At 40.3% G+C, this 21,984-nt stretch overlaps 3 protein-coding genes across 3 annotated transcripts in view; 2 read left to right on the forward strand and 1 right to left on the reverse strand.

The window, feature by feature from the left end:
• The window catches only part of pole (DNA polymerase epsilon, catalytic subunit), a 20,770-nt gene extending 14,809 nt beyond the window's left edge, over positions 1 to 5,961 (forward strand). Inside the window, exons 46-47 of the mRNA XM_022752439.1 lie at positions 5,388 to 5,477; positions 5,592 to 5,961. Coding sequence (XP_022608160.1) covers positions 5,388 to 5,477; positions 5,592 to 5,714 — 213 coding nt within the window. The 3' untranslated portion in view covers positions 5,715 to 5,961. The remainder of the gene's footprint in view (positions 1 to 5,387; positions 5,478 to 5,591) is intronic.
• A 1,748-nt stretch (positions 5,962 to 7,709) lies between these two features.
• Positions 7,710 to 12,206, reverse strand: p2rx2 (purinergic receptor P2X 2). The gene is made up of 12 exons (XM_022758145.1): positions 12,040 to 12,206; positions 11,279 to 11,414; positions 11,073 to 11,144; positions 10,885 to 10,960; positions 10,698 to 10,794; positions 9,885 to 9,965; positions 9,561 to 9,714; positions 9,208 to 9,338; positions 9,008 to 9,098; positions 8,856 to 8,921; positions 8,676 to 8,753; positions 7,710 to 7,808 (listed from the first exon to the last, which is right to left on the reverse strand). The coding sequence occupies exons 1-12, from the start codon at positions 12,204 to 12,206 to the stop codon at positions 7,710 to 7,712; spliced, it is 1,248 nt and encodes a 415-aa protein (XP_022613866.1).
• A 654-nt stretch (positions 12,207 to 12,860) lies between these two features.
• Positions 12,861 to 20,594, forward strand: pes1 (pescadillo ribosomal biogenesis factor 1). The gene is made up of 15 exons (XM_022754682.1): positions 12,861 to 12,999; positions 13,208 to 13,287; positions 13,422 to 13,575; positions 13,832 to 13,941; positions 14,161 to 14,332; positions 14,424 to 14,513; positions 14,849 to 14,965; positions 15,321 to 15,398; positions 16,559 to 16,648; positions 17,547 to 17,677; positions 17,817 to 17,942; positions 18,886 to 19,070; positions 19,471 to 19,637; positions 19,745 to 19,912; positions 20,180 to 20,594. The coding sequence occupies exons 1-15, from the start codon at positions 12,976 to 12,978 to the stop codon at positions 20,252 to 20,254; spliced, it is 1,767 nt and encodes a 588-aa protein (XP_022610403.1). The 5' UTR covers positions 12,861 to 12,975; the 3' UTR covers positions 20,255 to 20,594.
• The last annotated feature ends 1,390 nt before the right edge of the window (positions 20,595 to 21,984 follow it).

The raw sequence follows: 21,984 nt of genomic DNA on the forward strand, positions 1-21,984 counted from the left end.
TGGAAGATAACAAATGGAAAGTGGTTAGTCACTGTCCTTCTAATAGACCTTCATTCGTCAACTGACATGTAGAGCATGTTGTCATAATCGGGATCCAGGAGCCAATCTATTGTGCCTCAGTTCGAGTCTGAAATGTGATTACCTGTCTGGGAGATGCTCAGCAGGCAAAGTGAGTCATCTGTGGGGCAATGAGGTTAAGAGTAGGAGGTGCATGATTTAAGATCATAGTGATCGCGCTTGCTCCGAGTAATCACTAACCACCCCACATTTGAGAACAATAAAAAAAAAAAAAAAAAATGTATTCAATAAGTCAGAAACAACCTCATCTTTTTCATGTCATTCACTATGAAATCTGGTGAAGGAACGCACTCTCACAGACTGAGACTTTGGGCGTTCAATTTGCACAATTCCTTAAAGAAAAATCAATAACAGCAAGAGAAACAAAATCATCTTCTCATTTGACAACAAAGTAAAATCTGACAGTTAGCCTATTATGCGACTTTGCAATAAAGCAGCATCTGACATGTCTCATGTACTTTGCTGCAAGTTGCCAGATAAGGTGGGGGTAAAGTGGGGGAGTTCAGGTCACAAGCTGTACACAAGCCGCAGACACATTAGCAGCTACGTGAGGAGGAAGCTCAGATGGTAAGTGACTGCCGATTAAGTGAGGGTCTCCGGGAGTAAGTGGCAATCGGATGTTATGCTCTTTCCATTGTGGCAGGGCTGCAGTCCAAACTACAGCCCTGAGTCAAATAAACTGCAGCATGAGACAAACAGGCTCACAGTTAAAACACTTAAAAAATTTATTGTCTAATGTGATTACCATTCTTAATATGACTAATAAGGAATTCAAAATTTTACAATTCAGACATTTCTCTTCCAACCTGCCGCACACTAGCACAACATCAAACAGCACTGAAATAGACATCATCAATTACATCAGCTGGGAAGGATTCAGTGGCTGATGTGTTTCCAGATTGAACAGATTAACAGTTGCCACAGATGCAGCTGAGGGAGTGTCAGACCTCTGCATTAGATGTCACATTAGTGAGCACTCTGGCTGATTTGTGGGGTCATTGCCAGCAGCCAGTCAATGGTCTCCTCCAGGAAGCTCATGTTGTAGTGGGACGCTATGTTCCGAAAAACGGTGATCTGCTCAGAGAAAGCGCTTTAAATAGAAGAAAGAAAGCAAAAAAAACAGCTGTAAGAACAGTGTCAAATGGGGACGATCATACACTTCTATCATCATCCTGAACGATGTAATGTATTTTAAGAGTAGAAACCTTGGCTGAGAAAGTGAGGTCAAAGTCTCCAGCACATCCACAATAGAGGGGCATGTTTGCTTCCTTGACCCCTTTACATTTGGTACACACCTAAAATCACACAAGAGAAAAATGTGTGTGAAACTTAGCACATTTTCATCACGATGTTCAAAGTGCTGTTAATGTTTTGACACACTGATGACACCAATGAAATCACGGTCTTACCCATTGCAACAGAGGAGTTATATTGCTGTTTGAGACTTTTTTTTTTTTAAAGATTATTTTTGGCATTTTGCTTTATATAGAGAGAATACAGACGGGAAACATGGAGAGAGAGAGAGAGAGAGAGAGAGGAGAGAGAGAGAGAGAGAGAGAGAGAGAGAGAGAGAGAGAGAGAGAGAGAGAGAGAGAGGGTGGTGACATACAACAAAGCTCCTCTGCTGAAATCGAACTGGGGACATTACAGTTTACGCACAGGGGTCCAAAACTACGGCCCGCGGGCCACATCCGGCGCCCGCCAAGCAATTGGAGTGGCCACTTAACGATCCCGAGCAATCCCTCTAAACATCAACCAATTTTTATTAAATTGCATTTTTCCTATCATAACATCATAACATATCCGTACTTAAAGGTTGGCATTCTAATTAAAATTGACCATAGTTATGAGCTATTTATAGTGGCTCATCTTCACCTCCTCACACAATGGTATATTTTGCACGTGACTTTGATCGTGACCGAGCCAGCGTCAAGCTGCCAAAGTTCTGAGGTGGGAATCTGTCATGAAGGTGGTTGTGTCCTGCATAAACTTCATCAGAGCAAACGGACTTAAACACAGGCAGTTCCAAGCCTTTCTCTCGAGCTAGAATCAGCCACCGGAGACGTGCTTTACACAACTGAAGTCCGCTGGTTAAGCCGGGGCAGAGTTTTGAAGCGTTTTTACGACCTGCTACCCGAAATCAATGGCCTTCTCTCTGAAAAGGAAAAATGTCCAGAGCTGATCGACACAGAATGGAAATGGGACCTCGCCTTTATTAACAGATGTGTCAGAAAATTTAAAACGGCCATCAACTTGCAGCTCCAAGGCAAGGGAAACTAATCTGACATGTATTCCCACATCAAAGTATTTGAGGCTTATAATAGTAGCTGGCTTATTGGACAGGTGCAAAAACAAGACTTCACCCATCTCCCTGCTACTCGAAGCCTCTCAGCTGAGAAAACCGGCGGTCCCGTTCCCAACTGAGAAAGTGCAAGGACGCATCTGGAAACACTGAGGGCGGAGTTCGGTGTGGCGGTTCCGTGAGCTTCATGTCCACGTTAAAGAAATCCGCACATTCCAGAACTGGACATTAACGACACCCTGCTTCTCTTCAATTTGAGCTGGCTGAGTTGCAGACCCTGTGATGTGCTGAAAGACGTATTCAGCCCCAACAGTCTGATCAAGTACTATGCTGCCCTCCCAAATGAGACCTACCCCAAAGAAAGCACGCAACAAAGATGTCCACAGTTTTTGGGAGCACATATATCTGTGAGCAAACTTTTTCACACATGAAGCTGATAAAAAAATACAGATGAGATCAAGTTCACAGATCAAACTGCATCAGTCTCTGAGACTGGGCTGTAACTGGAATGGAACCTGACATCGATCTCCTCACTAGTCAGAAGCAAGCCACAGCTCACACTGATATGGTAAGCCTACTGATTTCAAATAGCAATAGATATTAAAAAAATGTCATTATATAGTAATGCTCTTTTATAGGCAACATGTTTCTACCTGATTCTGACCACTATTCTGTATTAATATTATTTCACTACCTGTAAAGACAGAACACTTTACCGTTTGTTAACTCAACTGTACCTGTTACAAAATCACATCACCTCTCATTCTTACTTGAATATTACCATCAGTTTTGTGTTGTTATTTTCTATAAAATAAATGGAGTATCTGTGGTACTTCAAATAAACACATGTGAAGACTTTTTATTACTTTTTTTTTGCAAATCAACAGGTGGTGCCAAAGCCAAACAAAGGGCAGCTACAACAAATTATCATTGTAATCTCCACAATAATACTGGTTGCACCCTGGCCCATATCATTTCCTGTTTAGAAACCTGGGCCATGCTCAGAAAGGAAATGATATGGGCCAGGGTTGACAACCCAGTATTATTGTGGAGATTACAATGATAATTTGTTGTAGCTGCCCCTTTGTTTGGCTTTTGGGCACCACTGTTGATTTGCAAAAAAAAAGTAATAAAAAGTCTTGCAACCATGTGTTTTTTGAAGTACCAACAGATACTCTCTCATTTATTTTATAGAAAATACAAACAAACTGATGGTAATATTCAAGTAAGATGAGGTGATGTGATTTTGTAACACGGTACTAGTTGAGTACACAAACGGTAAAGTGTTTATTGTCTTCTTTACCAGGTAGTGAAATAATATTAATACAGAATAAGTGGTTCAGAATCAGGTAAAATGTGCTTATAAAAAGAGCATTACTATAATGACATTTTTAATATCTATTGCTATTGAAATCAGTAGGCTTACCATAATCAGTGTGAGCTGTGGGCTTGCTTCTTGACTAAAAGTGAGGAGATCGTCATGTCAGGTTTCCTTCCAAGTTTACGCCAGTCCTTCAGAGACTGATGCAGGTGTTGATCTGTGAGACTTGATCTCATCTGATTTTTTTATCAGCTTCTATGCTTTGCTGAAAAAGTTTGGCCTCCAGTATATGTGCTCAAAAACTGTGGACATCTTTGTTGCGTGCTTTCTTATGTTGGGGTAGGTTCATTTGGTGAGGGCAGCATAGTACTTGATCAGATGTTGGGGCTGAATACGTCTTTCAGCACATCACAGGTCTGCAACTCAGGCCAGCTCAAATTGAAGAGAAGGTCAGGCGTGGTCGTTAAATGTCCAAGGGTTCGGACATGTGCGGATTTCTTTAACGTGGACATGAAGCTCACGAACCGCACACCCGAAACTCCGCCCTCAGTGTTTCCAGTGCGTCCTTGCATTCTCCAGTTGGGAACGGGACCGCCGGTTTTCTCAGCTGAGAGGCTTCGAGTAGCAGTGGGAGATGGGTGAAGTGTCCTATGTTTTTTGCACCTGTCAATAAGCAGCGCTAAGTTTAACAGCTCAAAATACTTTGAATGTGGAATACATGTCAGATTAAGTTTTCCCTTGCCTATCGGAGCTGAGCCAAGTTTTGAGGCCGTTTTAAAATATTCTGACACATCTGTTAAATAAAGGCGAGGTCCCATTTCCATTCTGTGTGATCAGCTTCTGGACAGCTTTTTCCCTTTGTCAGGAGAAAGCATTGATACTTTCGGGTAGCATGTCGTAAGAAAAAGCTCAAAAACTCTGCCCGGCTTAAACACCACGGACTTCAGTGTGGTAAAGGCACGTCTCCGTGGGCTGATCTAGCTCGGAAGAGAAAGGCTGGAACTGCCTGTGTTTAAGTCCGGTTTGCTCTGAATGAGTTTAATGCAGGACAACAACCACCTTCATGAACAGATTCCCACTCAGAACTTTTGCAGCCTTGACGCTGGCTCGGGTCACGATCAAAGTCACGTCAGAATAATACCATTGTGTGAAGGAGGTTGAAAGTGAGCACTTATAGTATAAATAGCTCATAACTATGGTCAATTTTAATTAGAATGCCAACCTTTAAGTACGGATATGTTATGATGTTATGATAGGAAAATGCAATTTAATAAAAATTGGTTGATGTTTAGAGGGATTGTCTGGGATCGTTAAGTGGGCCACTCCAATTGCTTTGGCGGGCCGGATGTGGCCCGCGGGCCGTAGTTTGGGGACCCCTGGCGTAAACTGTAATGTCCCAGTTCGATTTCAGCAGAGGAGCTTTGTTGTATGTCACCTCTCTCTCTCTCTCTCTCTCTCTCTCTCTCTCTCCATGTTTCCCGTCTGTATCTCTCTATATAAAGCAAAATGCCAAAAATAATCTTTAAAAAAAAAAAAAGTCTCAAACAGCAATATAACTCCTCTGTTGCAATGGGTAAGACCGTGATTTCATTGGTGTCATCAGTGTCAAAACATTAACAGCACTTTGAACATCGTGATGAAAATGTGCATAAGTTTCACACACATTTTTCTCTTGTGTGATTTTAGGTGTGTACCAAATGTAAAGGGGTCAAGGAAGCAAACATGCCCCTCTATTGTGGATGTGCTGGAGACTTTGACCTCACTTTCTCAGCCAAGGTTTCTACTCTTAAATACATTACATCGTTCAGTGTAGTGATGAAAGTGTATGATCGTCCCCATTTGACACTGTTCTTACAGCTGTTTTGTTTTGCTTCTTTCTTCTATTTAAAGCGCTTCTCTGAGCAGATCACCGTTTTTCGGAACATAGCGTCCCACTACAACATGAGCTTCCTGGAGGAGACCATTGACTGGCTGCTGGCAATGAGCCCACAAATCAGCCAGAGTGCTCACTAATGTGACATCTAATGCAGAGGTCTGACACTCCCTCAGCTGCATCTGTGGCAACTGTTAATTCTGTTCAATCTGGAAAACACTCAGCACTGAATCCTTCCCAGCTGATGTAATTGATGATGTCTATTTCAGTGCTGTTTGATGTGCTGTGTGCGGCAGGTTGGAAGAGAAATGTCTGAATTGTAAATATGTTTGAATTCCTTATTATGTCATATTAAGAATGTGTATCGATTTCAGCTTTTTACTGTCAATAAATGGTTTTTAAGTGTTTTAACTGTGAGCCTGTTTGTTATTGCTGCTCAGTTATTTGACTCAGGGCTGTAGTTTGGACTGCAGCCCTGCCACAATGGAAAGAGCATAAACATCCTGATTGCCACTTACTCCCGGGACCCTCATTAATCGGCAGTCACTTACCATCTGAGCTTCCTCCTCACGTAGCTGCTAATGTGTCTGCGGCTTGTGTACAGCTTGTGACCTGAACTGCCCCCACTTTACCCCCACCTTATCTGGCAACTTGCAGCAAAGTACATGAGACATGTCAGATGCTGCTTTATTGCAAATCGCATAATAGCTAACTGTCAGATTTTACTTTGTTGTGGCAAATGAGAAGATGATTTTGTTTCTCTTGCTGTTATTGATTTTTCTTTAAGGAATTGTGCAAATCTGAACCCTCAAGTTCATCTGGTGAGAGTGCGTTCCTTCACCAGATTTCATAGTGATGACATGAAAAGATGAGGTGTTTCTGACTTATGAATACTTTTTTTTTTTTTTTTTATTGTTCTCAAATGTGGGTGGTTAGTGATTACTGCGAGCAAGCCTGCATCACTATGATCTTAAATCATGCACCTCCATCTCTTTAACCTCATTGCCCCACAGATGACTCACTTTGCCTGCTGATGGGCATCTCCCAGACAGGTAATCACATTTCAGACTCTGAACTGAGGCACAATTAGATTGGCTCCTTGGAGTTTCCCATTGACACATGCTCTACATGTCAGTTGACGAATGAAGGTCTATTAGAAGGACAGTGACTAAATCCTTTACATTTTCACTTGTTATCTTCTCAGTGCATCGTAAACTAGAGCCTATGAGCTTAGTAGTGGAATAAATTAACATAACCACTATCCTTTTAAGATATAATACACTAAGACTTTTCAGCTCTTTGTCATGTCATAAGCATAATTCCCAAACTGATATGTGGCTGTCCATTGTGCTCCTCCATCCATCATGGCAGATATCAATCCATTAGAATTGAGTCTTAAGTATTTTTTTTCTCTACTGACATTTGTATTGCTCTCAGGCGTTCAGATGGATTCACACTTCCCCCACAATCTTGTTAGAGAAACCATCTTATGGGAAATGTCAGTGTTATTTGATTACTGCTCATTGCTCCCCTCCTCGTGGCTTCCTCTTGTGTCTTCTCGTTACGCTGTCAGGTTGAAAAACGAAGGAACAGAATCAGAGTTGCACAATCGACTGTATTCTTTAGTGAGATGATGTTATAATAACACCCATGTCTGGAACACAAGTTAGTAGATGACTTTTTATTGTTGAATTGAATGCAATACATGGGCAAAATTTGTATTGTTTGTAAATCTGTTTCTTATGACCGTGTACTGAAATATTTTTCTGCTATGAAATACTATCTGGTTTGTTTTCATACTGAGGAAAAAAACACATCTTCTAAGTGGTGTCGCTGTCGTCTGAGAAACAGGTAGAGGTCCATCAAGGTTTGAGGCGATAAATGTCCACTGCACAGGCAGGAGGCCAGCCGATCGTGTCACTGTGGTGCTCTATCAGTATATTCCCATTGACACCAGCAAAGCAGTCAGTGGTAGTCCATCACTGAGCTGTTGCAGACACCTGAAAAACCACTCAGAGTTGTTGTCTTTGCCACAGTCAACTGACCTTAGGAGAGTCCACACACACACACACACACACACGCACACACATACACACACACACACACACACTTGGCCGGTGAGTACTGTGACGACATCACAGTGGTACACCGTCTGACAGGTCTGAATGGTTTGAGCCGTAGCTGCTGATGTAGCCGAGCTCTGTGGGAATGGGCACCGTGGGCTCCTTGATAACCTGCGAAGAACAAATATCCTGCATTTAGAGAGGATGTTGTTCACCAAAGAAGTTCAAACTTTTCCCTGAACATGTTTACACCATAGCTCATTAAAACTTTATCTATAATGCTGCAGAAACAATGACCAGTGATGTGCTTTGTGACACAGAGCAGCATATTGATTTCTGTGGAGGTGGTTTCAGACATAATGCAGCAAAATATCTTGTATATTTAAAATGAATCACATTTTAACCATGGAAAATACAATGCCCCAGCAGATGTTTCAATCTGAATGGACATCTGTAAGTAAAGAGATTAAAAGCTCAACCTTTGCAACATGTTTGACCTTTAGATCAGAGCCCCCTCTCCTGTTTTACCCCTCATCTGGTTCTGGCAAATAAAGAGCTAATGGTGACGAGACAAATTAACAAACAAATTAAGTAAAACTACACAATTATTGAGAAGATTTTTGAGATTGTCATTAGTGAACAAGTGAATTAAAAACTCAATAGCTACTTTGGTAAGATGATTTACCATTTTTTGGCACAAAATACGTACTGGAACAGAAATAATGAAATAACGAATGAAGAGTAGTAGAAATTGTTATGTAATTGTTAGTTTTGTTCTAAATTATCATTGTCATCACCAGTTAGATTTTCCCCTTACTTATTCCATGATAAGTACTGACAATTTTGCTTACCATGTTGTAACCAGATTGTGTACTTAGATCTGTAAGTATTCTAAAAAACAGATTGTTGAGAATGTTTGAAAGTCATCTTATCTATTCTTTGTGAGACATAAAACCTTTAATGATCAGTATCTCAAAGCTGCCGTGAACACAGATGATACCATGTGTTAAGATTGAATACACAATGCCTTTTGCTCACTTCATCAAACTTTCTCTCACTGTAGACTTCATTCTTGTCAATAAACGTCAGCATGATCCAGTCACAGATAATGGTACACTAGAGGGGGTGGAATGAAAAGAAGAAACAGTTTGTGGCGCAAAGAGCATTAGCTGTCACATCAAAGTGTCAAGATTAGAAAGGAGTGTAGTGATTGCTCACAATCCCAACTGAAGTCATCGCAGTCACTGTGCTGATGATGGTCGGGATGGGACTGAATTTACCAGCCTGCAAAGAAATGACATGCAAATTATATAATGACAGTCACCAAAGTAAGCATAAAGTAAACTGTAGTGATGCTTTGATGCACTTGCATGTCCGTGAACAATGACATCCAGACGGATGCCATAGGCCTTGATAAGTGTCCGAGACTCTACCCCATCCTTGCTGTAATATTTGGCAAATCTGGACAGTTACACAGAAATAACAGGGGTAAAGATTGACCACGAGCCAAAGTAAAGACCACAGTTTAAAATACTGAATGAAAAAGTCAGTGTCTGGTGATGTAGCTCACCTGTAGTAATATCCAGAGTTGGCCTCATCCTTTCGGAGATCAAGACGACGGAAGGAATATGTAGGTTTACAATGTGAAGGATCCAGGTCCAGGTTACACTTCCAGTTAATGAAAACCCCAATGACTCCTCCCTGAGCAAAAACAGCAGAGATAATCCACATAGGAAGCAATGCTGCACTGTCACAAAGTAGGTCATTTTTGAACACATCTGTGTGCCAACTTTAAAACATCATGGAAACAGTATGTGTTTTGCAAAATAAGATAAAAAGACATGTTTCAACACATTCAACACATTTTTGAAATCAGACATCTTCATGAATCAAACCATTTTGTGATGCAGAACTCATACTCACAGTCCTGCAGAGCTCACTGAAATTCTCCCTGGCTTGATCTGCGATGTAGCCCAGGCGGAAGTTTGGACAGTAGGGCTCTTTCTCCTCGTCGTAATGACACTTACTGAGGTATTTCTGCATGTCACGCTTATTTGAGGCATCTTTGATATTTCCCCTGCCAAAGATAAGAAGAAAAGTTCTTCTGAATTTCTGCTGAAAAGGCAAGAAGCACTGGCTCCAGTGTGTGTGTGTGTGTGTGTGTGTGTGTGTGTGTGTGTGTGTGTGTGTGTGTGTGTGTGTGTGTGTGTGTGTGTGTGTGTGTGTGTGTTTGTGGAGGTACTTTACCTCAGCACTTTAAACTTTGGGAAGTGGATAGAGTTCCTGATGAACACTGTGAAGTTGACGGCCTCCACTAATGCTGGTTCACTGTTGAGGACACCAAATAATCACAGTGATAATCTGCCATCAGTTTGTTTCATTCTGTTGCTTAGCAACCACAGCTGGCAGAGTTCCACAGCAGTTTAACTGATATTCTTACAGCCACCATTTTGTCAGATCAGTGACCAAGCGAATATTAACAAACATCTTTTGTCCGCTCATCCGTGGGTCTAACTGTTGTTTGTGGCAGTGGCTCTCATCCTCTTTGGCTTGCGACCCCTTAAAACTAAACTGTGTCTGTTTGTGACCCCTCGTCACAGGTTGCATACAATGGCCAATTCAACCAACGTTTACTTCTCAAATTGTCATACTTTGTAAGGGCCTGAATGTAAAAACATCCAATCATTCAATCAATCATCATCAATCAAGAAGCAAATACTAGAGAAAACTTTGAAAAAATAAATATAATTTTGTGAAGCAGGAATTTGATTTTCTGATTTTTTATTCTGTTAATCATCTGTGACCCCTCAGATTTATCATGTGACCCTTTTGCGGGGTCTTGGGAACCACTGGTTTATGATGTATCATCTTTTTTCTGAGTTGTAATCACAATCACTGACACAAGGGTTTTCTTATTTTGTTTGTGCATGAAGGTATTTGGGGACTTTTCCTGGGCTTCCAGGTCCATTGAGACCTTGTATGGACTATTGGATGATCCAAATAAACCTGAGTTTAACTTGACCAATCAACCGGGTGGTGATTAAGTATCACCCGCCTTACCGTACTACTGCGTACTCCTCAACAGGACACCAAGTTTGGATCTCACAAGTTTTGAAGGTGTGGTTATAGTATTGAACACATTTGCCTGTCCTTCTGCCTGTAAGAAAGTGTTAAAACAGAGAAAAACTGAGGCAAATTCAAACCAACCAGGCATGAAGAAAGATTTCCTGAGAAATAAAAACATTACCATGGCCATCAAAGTCAACCTGCCCCTGGACACAGTCAGAATCTGTTGTACAGTTCGCATTGGCAACATTGAAATACTAAAGTGAAATAAGACAGATGTTCAGTCATAGGAAAAGAAAGGTGTCTGAGTTACTGATACACTTATTCAATTGTATTTTACTGCATACTAGGCTTTAGTTGACCTCTCACCTCAGCGCAGGTCCCTTGCCTCTGATCATACGTGACTTCTCGTCTCAATATTGTACTAATCACATCACCACCCTATGTACAGAGAAAATGTCAACAAAAATACTCAGTGGCGTTTACTCCAGCATGAAGAGATACTGTAATGATGCTGACAGAGTATATTTGGTGAGAGTTTCTTGATCATTATGCAACATTTATTCTCAGTTCACCTCTGAGGGTCGAGCGTACTCCACAGTGTCCAGGATATCATCTCCATGAACTGCTGTGCCCTTCATGAGAGTGTAAACGGAGCTCTCTGGACGGGTTTCACTCTCTTGATATGCTTTCTCATTTATAAAGACATACCTTCAGGATGATAGAACAGACAGAAGCAATATCAGATTTTGTGTTATGACGTCAATTTTTATTGGAGGTATCACGTTACCCTGGATCTGTTCAGCCCTCTTTGCTGAAGTCAAGAAAAAAAAGGAAAGATGACGCACACTTTAATCATATAACCACAGACATCTAATCTAAGAAATAATTTAAGATCTGTAACAAGATGAATAATAAAATCTTCACAAATTCTTAATATATTGAAATTGCTCTCCTCAGATCAAACATGTCTGATGATAGAGACTCAACCACACTTGTTGTCATCGTTATGTTTCCATCAATTTTGCTGTTTATTTTTCTTCAGGTAATTGCAAATGGGAAGTATTTCCTCCCCACAAAGCTGCAGTTTATGGGTTTGAGAATTTAAAGTCACAGTGCATTTTCCCTAATATGATCTTTTACACACAAAAGCATATTGTTGGCATATTAAGATTTTAAACTTTACAGTTATTCCTAAAAGAAGCAATTAAATTAACATACATCTGTTCATATGTAGAAAAATAAATAGATTGAAATTACCAAAGCCTTTGAATTTCATAGGTTGTCCCTTTTAACACATAAAGTGGACATGCAATTACACAAACATGAAGCTTACCAGATGAAATAGGTGATCACAAGAAACTGAACGCCTCTGTAAATGACTCCAAGAGTTCTGTTTTTAACCACCATTACCTTTGGTGTCTCATAGTCCCAGAAACCAAGAAAATAATCCTTCATAAACTCACGTAGTCCCATGATGAATTTATGAAATGTTTCACACATATTTTCAGATGCCCTTGTGAAGTCTAGTTTCTATATGTTACTGTCTCTCTGTATCTAGCTTTTTTATTTCTCTCACTATTTCTTTTTCTCACTCTCTGGTCCTGCTCAGCTCCAGTCTGCATCTCTCTCAAGCATCCCTGGCACCAGTGAGGGTGGAGGAGAAGAGAAGGGGGTGGGGTTCAGATGTGGTTAATTCATGCATTTTCTTTTATGTCACTTTACTCTGATGACAACAGTTTTGTAATGTTTCTTGTTGATCACACTTAATATCTGAATCAGGTGCTTACAGTTCTGCACAGGAATTCATTTTGTGGGCATTTTAAAACCTTTGCCAATGAATAGGTTGAAAATATTTTTTATCACATTACTATAATTTTCTTGTTTTAAAATTCCACTAAAATTCAAAACTTATTTTGGAGTCATTTCTGCAGAAAAACTAAATGTAAGGTAGAGCATTGTGTCGATACATATGCCATGTCAAATTTAAAGTGATTTAGCAAAACGGGTGTGAGTTTGCATTAATATATATCAATGGTTTAAAGAACAGTGACCGTGGCTTTTTGTTTATTGGCTTTATTTTGAACAGGCGGACAAACGGCCTGCCTCTGGGTCCTGCATACTGCTCGTACCGCCTCCACAGCGCATGTCAGACGACACGTGCATCGGCTGCTGATGGTGGTAGCGAGCATTGTGTACGCCTGTGTACTGCATAATTTGTAGACAATTCAATTTCCCTAAACTTGTGAGGAGGGTCGCATATTGTTTGTAAATGGGGGGTCTTCAAAAGAAAAAGGTAAGAGCTGACGTCGGGCTAATGTCAGACTCAGGCACATTAACACCGATACCAACCAGGCTAGCTAGTTAGCAAACGGAGCTAGCTGAGGTTTGTTTTTCTGCATTGGCGTTGGTGCAGTTGAGGATTTGAAGTATTTTGTTAGCCCGTCTATGAAATAAGGTCATATTGTGGGAGTATAATATGGACGTCTGTTCTTGTGTTCCAGTTTGAGAGGGGCTCTGCCACCAACTACATCACCAGAAACAAGGCTCGTAAGAAGTTACAGCTGAGCCTCCCGGACTTCAGGTAACGTTACAGAGCTCAGTGGTTGTATCACAGGGCTGTTAAGTCAGACCACATTAGTTTTAGTTGGATGAAACTAATATACTGGCAGCTGTGTCACAGACAAATAATTCCCCATCTCTCTCTCTGATTTTCAGGCGACTATGCATTCTTAAAGGCATCTACCCTCATGAGCCCAAGCACAAGAAGAAAGTGAACAAGGGCTCTACAGCCCCCAGGACTTTCTACCTGCTCAAAGACATCCGCTTTCTGCTGCATGAGCCAATCGTTCGAAAGTTCAGAGACTACAAGGTATTACAGGCATTTTTTCCCCTATTTTTTAAATTTTTCAGCACTAATGTATGAACTGTCATGAAAGTAAGAGTTGATATGGTTAATTTTAACTTGAGGGAAGTTGTATTGTGGCTGTGAGTATTTTTTTTGTGGTTGAAGAAGGTATGTTTTGCCATTTATCTAGTTTGTTTTGGTCCCTGTTTAGCAGTTTATCGTTGAAGTTACACTGAGATAACACTTTTTTTTAAATCGTCAAAATGTTTTGTCTTAACAGGTATTTGTTCGCAAACTTAAGCGGGCTTATGGAAAAACAGAATGGTCTGCAGTGGAGAGACTGAAAGAGAACAAACCTACCTATAAATTGGACCACATCATCAAAGAAAGGTGAGACAGTCTTATTCTCCACACTCAACACAGGAGGGCAGAGTTGAGCTGATTTTCTCTGTCAAATTAAATTAGATCATATTAGTAGAAATGACTAGGTAACTACAAAAGAGCACAATTAACATGTTTGAATTTGTTTTGGCTTTTTTTAAGAGAAGGGATAAAACAATCACATTGTATGAAGTTGTATTGACTCATTGGTGCTCTCTTTTGTGACAGGTACCCCACCTTCATTGATGCCCTCCGTGATATTGACGACGCCCTTTGCATGGGCTTCCTCTTCTCCACCTTCGCCCGAACGGGAAAATGCCATGTGCAGACAATCCAGCTGTGCAGGCGCCTCACTGTGGAGTGGATGAACTATGTGATCGCAGCTCGTGCTCTCAGAAAGGTGCCAGTGCAACTGGGGGGGTATATTGATATGACTTTTGTGCATTGACCTCTGTCCTGCAATGCACTAAACATTTATCTGTTCCTGATAGGTTTTCATCTCCATCAAGGGAATATATTATCAAGCCGAGGTGATGGGACAGCTCATTACGTGGCTGGTGCCATATCAGTTCTCCCATGATGTAAGTGCAGAATGATGAAATACAGTCCATGGTGATTATGCTAATAATAAGCAGTCATGTTATTATTATCAAGGGATTACACTGAAGGTTGACACAGCTCTTTCAGACCCATCATAAAGTCAACAAAATAGTGCCTCTGTCAATACACAAACAGGTTATGTCAGTGTAGTCTGGAGTGGGTTTACTCTTTTGTATAAAAGACTGTTCAAATTAGTTCACTGATACCCTCTGCTGTTTGTGTGCCCTACAGATCAGAAGTTACTTTAGATATTGACACTCAAATTTATAGATTTTACCATTGAGACTTAATTTAATGCTGGTTTTTGCCTTGGCAGCACCCAACAGATGTTGACTACAGAGTCATGGCAACTTTCACAGAGTTGTACACCACTCTTCTGGGGTTTGTCAACTTCAGACTCTACCATTCCCTCAACCTGCTCTACCCACCAAAGGTATTTTGGACTTTGAAAATGTCACAAGGGCTTTTCTCTATATATGTACATTCATACATTCATATATTGTTATATTTATTTTTATTGTGAGAGTGTTATAGTTGTGTTACTTAGAAATAAATTCAAAGCTCATATTCATTACATTGATTCAAATGGCTATTTTGTATTTTAGACTAAAATCTTTCTAAAAATGTGTAGATTCTCAAGTATTTCAAATCTATTGTGACGGATTTCAGTAAAATTCAACTTGTGGTGATATCGAGTTATAAACAATGATACTGCATGATTACAGGTTTATGGCTGTTTGATCACCTGTTGGCAAACCTGTGCTCTTTTAATGTCATTCCTTTTGCAGCTGGACAGTAAAGCAGAATCAGAGCTGAAGGACGAGAATGAGGAAGATTATGCCATGAATTCAGAATGCTACTTAGAGGTTAGCCTCATTATCTTGAATCTTTTTAAAGGCTCCATTAAACTACTCACTCTTTTCTCTAGTGGTTTCTATTTTTTAAATATATATTTCTTAGATATCTGCCCTAACCTCATCACAATGAAGGTGGTAGAATATTGTTTATGGTCCTCATAGCACTGAGAAATCACAGTGTGGTCCGTAAATCGTGAAATTAATTCTTCAAAGACTCACTTTTCTGGAATGTGAGCAGCACAAAGAAAGTTCCACTCACCCGTTGTATTTAGGTGGAGGCAGAAACCTGGGAGTCAGATATGTCAACCTGGATGAATAAAACTAATACTATCTGTATGGGGAGATATTAGTCAGAAGTGACAAAATATCTTTTGTAACTGAGAAATTGACTCAAGACATTGACTGTAAGTATTTGTATATTTTTGTCATAACTACAGTCCAGACCACAAGTATTTGGACAGTTAAACATTTTTGTCTCTCTCGGCTATGTGCTTCAGCACATTCAAATTGAAATGAAATAGTGCCTACGACAATAAAGTGCCAAGTCTCTGCTTTAGTTTGAGTAGTTTTAAATCAATATGGAACTGTGTGGGAGATGTAGCCCTCAAGACATGTAGTATTCCTTTTTATACAACTCTAGGGAGATAATCATATTAATCATTTTAATCTTTAATCAAATCAGAGCTTGTTGATAGATGATATCTATAGATATGCATGTGTGTTGTATGTAGTATGGATGATGGGTGGGTTGGTTTTTGTTGACAGGCCCCTCTGCATCAGCACCCCTGCTGTGCTGTTGTAGTGGTTTCCTTGAAATGAATGAGGGAGACACATTTTTCATACAGTGCTGTCTGTCACTGTCTATCACTGTTCTTGTTCTCTCTGATTGCATTTGTTGGTTTGATGCTGTTCCTGTGTCATGTGGGACATCCACTAAAACTGATGGAAAGCAGTGTTTCTAAACACACATCAACTTTGAAAAACAGTACACACATGGTCTTTTATTTTGAAAAAATAAGATATTAGTATGTTGGGTACCACAAATTTCTCTGGTCATAACAAAGAAACTATGTAAACTTGAAGTTATTCACAGTAATGATGTGTTAGTGTGCATATAAATAACAAAATTTGGAATTGTTGCTCCAACCCTGTTGTTTTTGACTTTGCAGAAACTCTCAGCTCTGAGTGCCAGTCTGTCACGGGTGGTTTCTTCTGCAGAGGAGGAGGAGGCTGAACTTGACCAGTTTCCTATTGAAGGGGTAAGAAAACCATTTCTGTGTATTTTATGTTTTAAATGGACTAAGAATAAAACATCACTGTCATGGTCATAATACTGAGATGTGTCAAAACATGCAGAAAAACAACATTAGATAAAGTAATTGGTCTCTGAAGGCAGAGGTAAGAAGTCACATGGTTGTCAGAGGATTCACAGATTTTGGAGGTGTGAAACTAGGGATTATAACCTTCATGTTTGGTTGCTAAAGACGAGGTGTCTCCACCCTGGGAAGCTTGTTTTACCCAACAGGTTTTTAGGTGCTAAACTATTGGCCCTATTTGACCACAGGCACTTTCCAAGAACCATGAAACGTTACCTGCATTTCAACAATATGTGCCAGTTCAAGTTTTGGTTGTCAGGCTCCTATTCAACTTTTCGACTGTCCACGAAAATGTAGGGTGGAGTTTCCTGACGAGTTAAATGCAAGCATGAAGACCTGCTGCAACCTGTGTTCATCATTCTTTCAGACTTTGGGTAACAATGAATTCAGAGAGCTGCTAAATGGCTCCAACAAAACTTTGGCTTTTAAATCCATCATTGATCTGATTTCACTCATTTCCATGGTTCCACAGAAGTAATGGAAATGAAAGCCCAAATGCAGTAAACAGACTTTTAGTCCGAGTTGAGCTCCAAGAGCTTATTAGTTATTGGGACAGGATGAATTGGCCATAACTTTGGTTGTATTTCTTTTTTTTACTATCTTTCTTATTAAAGGACTGCCATCATTGCAACAATTTTGCTTTGTTGTTATAGTCTTGCAATAATCTTTTAATCATAATTTTATAATGTTTTTATGGGATTATTGGCAGTATTTGCATCCATGGAAACAAAATAAATACACAAGTGTCTCACTATTTATCCTTTCAATATTTTTTCTTCAGGAGGACATTGAAAAGATGGAGGCAAGAGAAAAGGAACATACACAGCAGGAAGCCCAGAAAAAGCTTTTTGAGGGCCTCAAGTTCTACCTCAACAGAGAGGTTCCCAGAGAGTCACTGGCTTTTATCATCAGGTGAGTGAGATGTGCTGCAGTGAAACTCTGTCAGAGCCCTTTACAAACATGAATAAACATTATATGTAATGTTTATTATAAACCTAAAATTGATGCAAACCCTCTTTAAAATATTGTGTTAATTGCTGCTGCCTTCCAGGTGTTTTGGTGGTGAGGTGTCCTGGGACAAGTCGGTTTGCATTGGTAGCACATATGAGGTGACAGATGAGACCATCACACATCAAATTGTTGACAGACCCAACATCGACAAACAGCATATCAACAGGTAACATCATCTTGCTTTTCAAAGATACAGAACACATCACTTTTTATTTTGGTTGTCAATTCTGTGAAGTCATCTACCTGTGTCCGGTCCTTAAGTACTCTCACTCTAATGCGGCCCTTTTGGGATAATAAAACAAACTATCAATTCATTTTTCAAAAGAAAAGATCATTCACAGCCCCTACAGTACTGAATTTCTTTTTCCATCCATTTGAAATGGCAAATATCTACTCTCTCACACAGGAATGGCTCAGGCTCAGTTTACGTGACCGAGATATTGCAAAGAAAGTAATGCCATGTATTTCTGTATGTACTGCTCTTTATGGGGCCCAACATTTGCGGGGGAAAAGTACACGAAAAGCTTGTGCATGAAGCATAAAGTACACAGAAACAGATGAACTAAAGTAATGGCAGCGTCACATACCTTATGTTTACATTTGTAAATATATTATTTGGTGCACTATTTAACTTGCCTCTGATGGCATGATTGATATATGCTATTAGTATAGATTTATTAATCACAAAGCATGTCATTAAATTTTTTGGGGTTTATTTATTTATTTATTTATTTATTTATTTTGATCGCTCAGCCGCCCCACTTTTTAAACAGGAAATGATAATTACAGTGTAGCTCTGAATCCTAAATACAGGAAGTCTCTGCAGACTGTGATCCTCTCTCTTTGTACATTACCATATCCTTTACAATGCATCCTTTCAGAGTCATCATTCTGCTCTCTTGCCTCAAAGCAACCCCATTCATCGTGTTTGACAGACTCTGTCCTCTTTCTTTGGCAACTCCCTCATCTATTACTTTAGCAAACAGGAAAAACCTCCTCTCCCCAAACACTGAGATATTTGCTCATTATTTCATATTAGGACAGGGAAATATACAAAACTTGTTAGCTTCATCAGAAGCTAATATCATAACTTTTACTTGATGTTTCAGGTACTATATTCAGCCCCAGTGGGTGTATGACTGTGTCAACGCCAAAATCCGCCTGCCTGTGGAGGACTACTTCCTCGGAGTGACTCTGCCCCCTCACCTCTCTCCGTTTGTGGAGGAGAAGGACGGCGACTACGTGCCCCCTGAAAAAGTGAAGATCATGGCCTTACAACGGGGAGAAAAGCCTGGTACGAACTGAGGCATTCCTCTGACGTCTCAGCTTTCATTCTTTATAAAAACTTTATACTCAGTTGTTATTTTTTTACAACATTGAATCACAGTGATTGTAATTAGGATTTAGGTGTATTTGGTGGTCACACCTTGATCACGCACAGGTGAGTGCTATTCAGTTATGCAACTTCTAAAAGCAATTGGATGCACCAGTAATAACTTAGGTGCATCATTGTAAAGGGAGTGAATACATGTGAAATCAGTCATGTTGTGTTTGATTTTTGTGTTCGATTCAGATCAGTTAATAGAAATGTGATACTAAAGAATGTTTTCTATGAATAAGGTGAATGATTTTTATAGGGACAGTGGATGCAGAGATCATGAACACAAAATTTAAACATTTTTCTTCCATCATAGCCCATGAACAGGAGGATGACGATGAAGAAGAGGAGGAGGGTGAGGATGAAGAAGAGGAGGAACAGGAGGATGATGATAACAACGATGATGATGATGATGATGAAGAGGAGGAAGAGGAAGAAGAGAAAAACCTTAAGAAGATGGAACAACAGAGATCCCAGGGCAAGGTAAGAGATTCCTGATCCCCTTTTCTTTTTTCTTTTTTTTGGCAATTGTGTCATCTCCTGTTTTTATAAACTTGTGGATCCTTCATCGACTCATCTCCTCCTTTTAGTCTCTGCAAGTCAAAGTGACACCTGGGAAAGTGAAGGTAGAAAACACAGTACGCTTGGAGCAGGAGGAGAAAGCAGAGGAGAAACGTCTTGCCATCATGATGATGAAGAAAAAGGAAAAGTACCTCTACGACAAGATCATGTTTGGAAAGAAAAGAAAAATCAGAGAGGTCAGTTTCATTTTTCTATTGATTGAGTATGGATTCACGTGTAGATAACATAGTTTGTTCAGCTTTGTGAAAAGATAACATTGTGACATTTTTAAAACAGGATCCTTTATTTTCTGTATCTGGTATCTTATCTCCAGCCATGAATGTTTAACAGTACTGTGTGGTAACTGTAGAGAATAAGAAAGCCCAGAGATGACCTCTAAAATGCTAGTGCAACTGGTGCTGAGCATCTGTTCATTAACTGCATTCATTCTCTTCTTCTTACAGGCTAACAAGCTTGCTGCCAAGAGGAAAGCCCATGATGATGCAGAAAAAGCAAAGAAGAAAAAGACACGAAAATAACTTGTGATGATGTCTTCTTCAGATTGACTTTTTGTGTATTTAACTTCATGAGATAGAGTGCGTTGCAGGTTGACATGTCATGAAACCTGAGCGTGCATTAGACAGCCCTGTGAGTGAGTTACATGCTCCATGACGTGGGTGTGATAACCTCTGCATAATCTCAAGATGAAATGCAGGATGTGGCATATGCTAGTTGTGTAATTATTGATGTAAAAGTGACTTTGTCCTCATTTTGTTTGTATGAATTCTGCTCTACTATTCTACATTACACAATGTATTCCACTTTTAAAATCTGTACTTAAAACTGTCTGAATTTTAAAGTAAAGACATTATGTTATTACGCCTGTTAATTGTGATCTTGCGTTAGATGAAAGTTTTATGACTGCTGCTAAATTGCTGGGTTTCTTCACACTGCGCCACTGGTTGGTATATTCAAGGATTATATATGGTTCAAACAAGCCATTAGTCTCTTCATGACAGATGAGCAGCCGTCGGGGTCACGTCCCACTGCTGTGTATGGATCAGAAGAGATGCAGAAAATACAATGTCCCACAAGACCCAAGAGTCCACATTCATGCAGTGGATGGAGGCTCAGGTCACTGCGCTGCTGTTGGTGGGTTGTCTCGACTGATTGGTCCACACAAGCAGTGGGTGCTGATGACGAAGGAGCATAAATCCCTCTACCCCCTGAGTTGCTGCTGTGATCTTGGTGGGCCAAAGGCCAGGCCGGTCATGCCCGGCACTCCTCAATCTCCTCATTCAGCCCGAGACACTCCCTGCCCCCTCTCACACCTCCCATCGCGCCCTGATCTGCATTCCACGCATGCCCACCCAGTCCAGATCTCAGCCTGGCACTCTGGGTGCCTGCAGGCAAAGGCACGCTCTGCTCAACAAAAGCAGCAGTGTCGTGCTTGAGCATGACAACTGTGGGATGAGCCGCACAAATCCAGTGTGCCTTCCAGGAATTGGGGCCACAGTGTAGAGAGAGAGAGAGCGGGAGTTCACGGGTACTGTAATGGCTGAAGCATTATGACCACATATTGCTACATCCTGGCAGGCAGAGCCAAATTGACTTGTCACTCGTGGTCGAATGTTCATTTCATTCTCTATTGAAGTCTGCTGTGTTGCACGAGAGTCTACTTACTGAGAATGGCACTTAAGCAAGCATAAGATACTGTCTGCTGTGTCATAATTTACATGTCTGACATATTAAAATATTGAACGCTTTTAAAGCACAAACTGCAGAAAAAGATTTTTGAGGAAAAAAGTTTAATTCCTTATAAATAAATAAAAAAATTCAAGCATATACACTACTGTTGTGTGACAGCTTAGGGTGTGTAGTGTTTCTCAGTTTGTCCAGATAATTGTTTAACTGGTGATGCCAAATTTAATAGCTGTCCTGTGTACATTCGTCCTCAGCACATGTAGACACAGCTTGCTAAATAAGCATTTCAAACAATACACAAAACAGTCTTGATCAAGTGGTACAATTAGAGCCTTTGTGCTTTGAGTTTCTGCATTTGTTCTTTTTATGCTGTTTTGTACCCCTCCTATCAGCTTGCAGCTCAGACTCCAGTGTCTGCACTCAATAGCCCTCTGTATGTAGACACAGAATAGGGACTATACAGCCTCTCTCCCACCCTCCCCTCCTTTGCACTCACTGACAAGTGCACATCCCCTGACAGTCCTTGACGTCACTGGAGGCTAGATGAGCCTCCCTGCAGTGCTTT

The sequence above is a fragment of the Seriola dumerili genome, unplaced genomic scaffold (assembly GCF_002260705.1).
Source record: "Seriola dumerili isolate Sdu_G_001 unplaced genomic scaffold, Sdu_1.0 BDQW01000017.1, whole genome shotgun sequence".
Lineage (NCBI taxonomy): Eukaryota > Metazoa > Chordata > Actinopteri > Carangiformes > Carangidae > Seriola > Seriola dumerili.

Bases quoted from the DNA above. Each gene is read 5' to 3' on its own strand.
- p2rx2 (XM_022758145.1), bottom strand. From the start codon at position 12,206: ATGTGTGAAACATTTCATAAATTCATCATGGGACTACGTGAGTTTATG. The intron at 8,922-9,007 runs GCAAGTGCATCA...ATTTCTTTGCAG, and splicing joins ATGTCATTGTTCACGGACAT to GCTGGTAAATTCAGTCCCAT. The intron at 7,809-8,675 runs GTGAGCAAAAGG...TGTTCTTCGCAG, and splicing joins GTGAGAGAAAGTTTGATGAA to GTTATCAAGGAGCCCACGGT.
- pes1 (XM_022754682.1), top strand. From the start codon at position 12,976: ATGGGGGGTCTTCAAAAGAAAAAG. The intron at 14,333-14,423 runs GTGCCAGTGCAA...TGTTCCTGATAG, and splicing joins CAGCTCGTGCTCTCAGAAAG to GTTTTCATCTCCATCAAGGG. The intron at 17,678-17,816 runs GTGAGTGAGATG...GCTGCCTTCCAG, and splicing joins TCACTGGCTTTTATCATCAG to GTGTTTTGGTGGTGAGGTGT.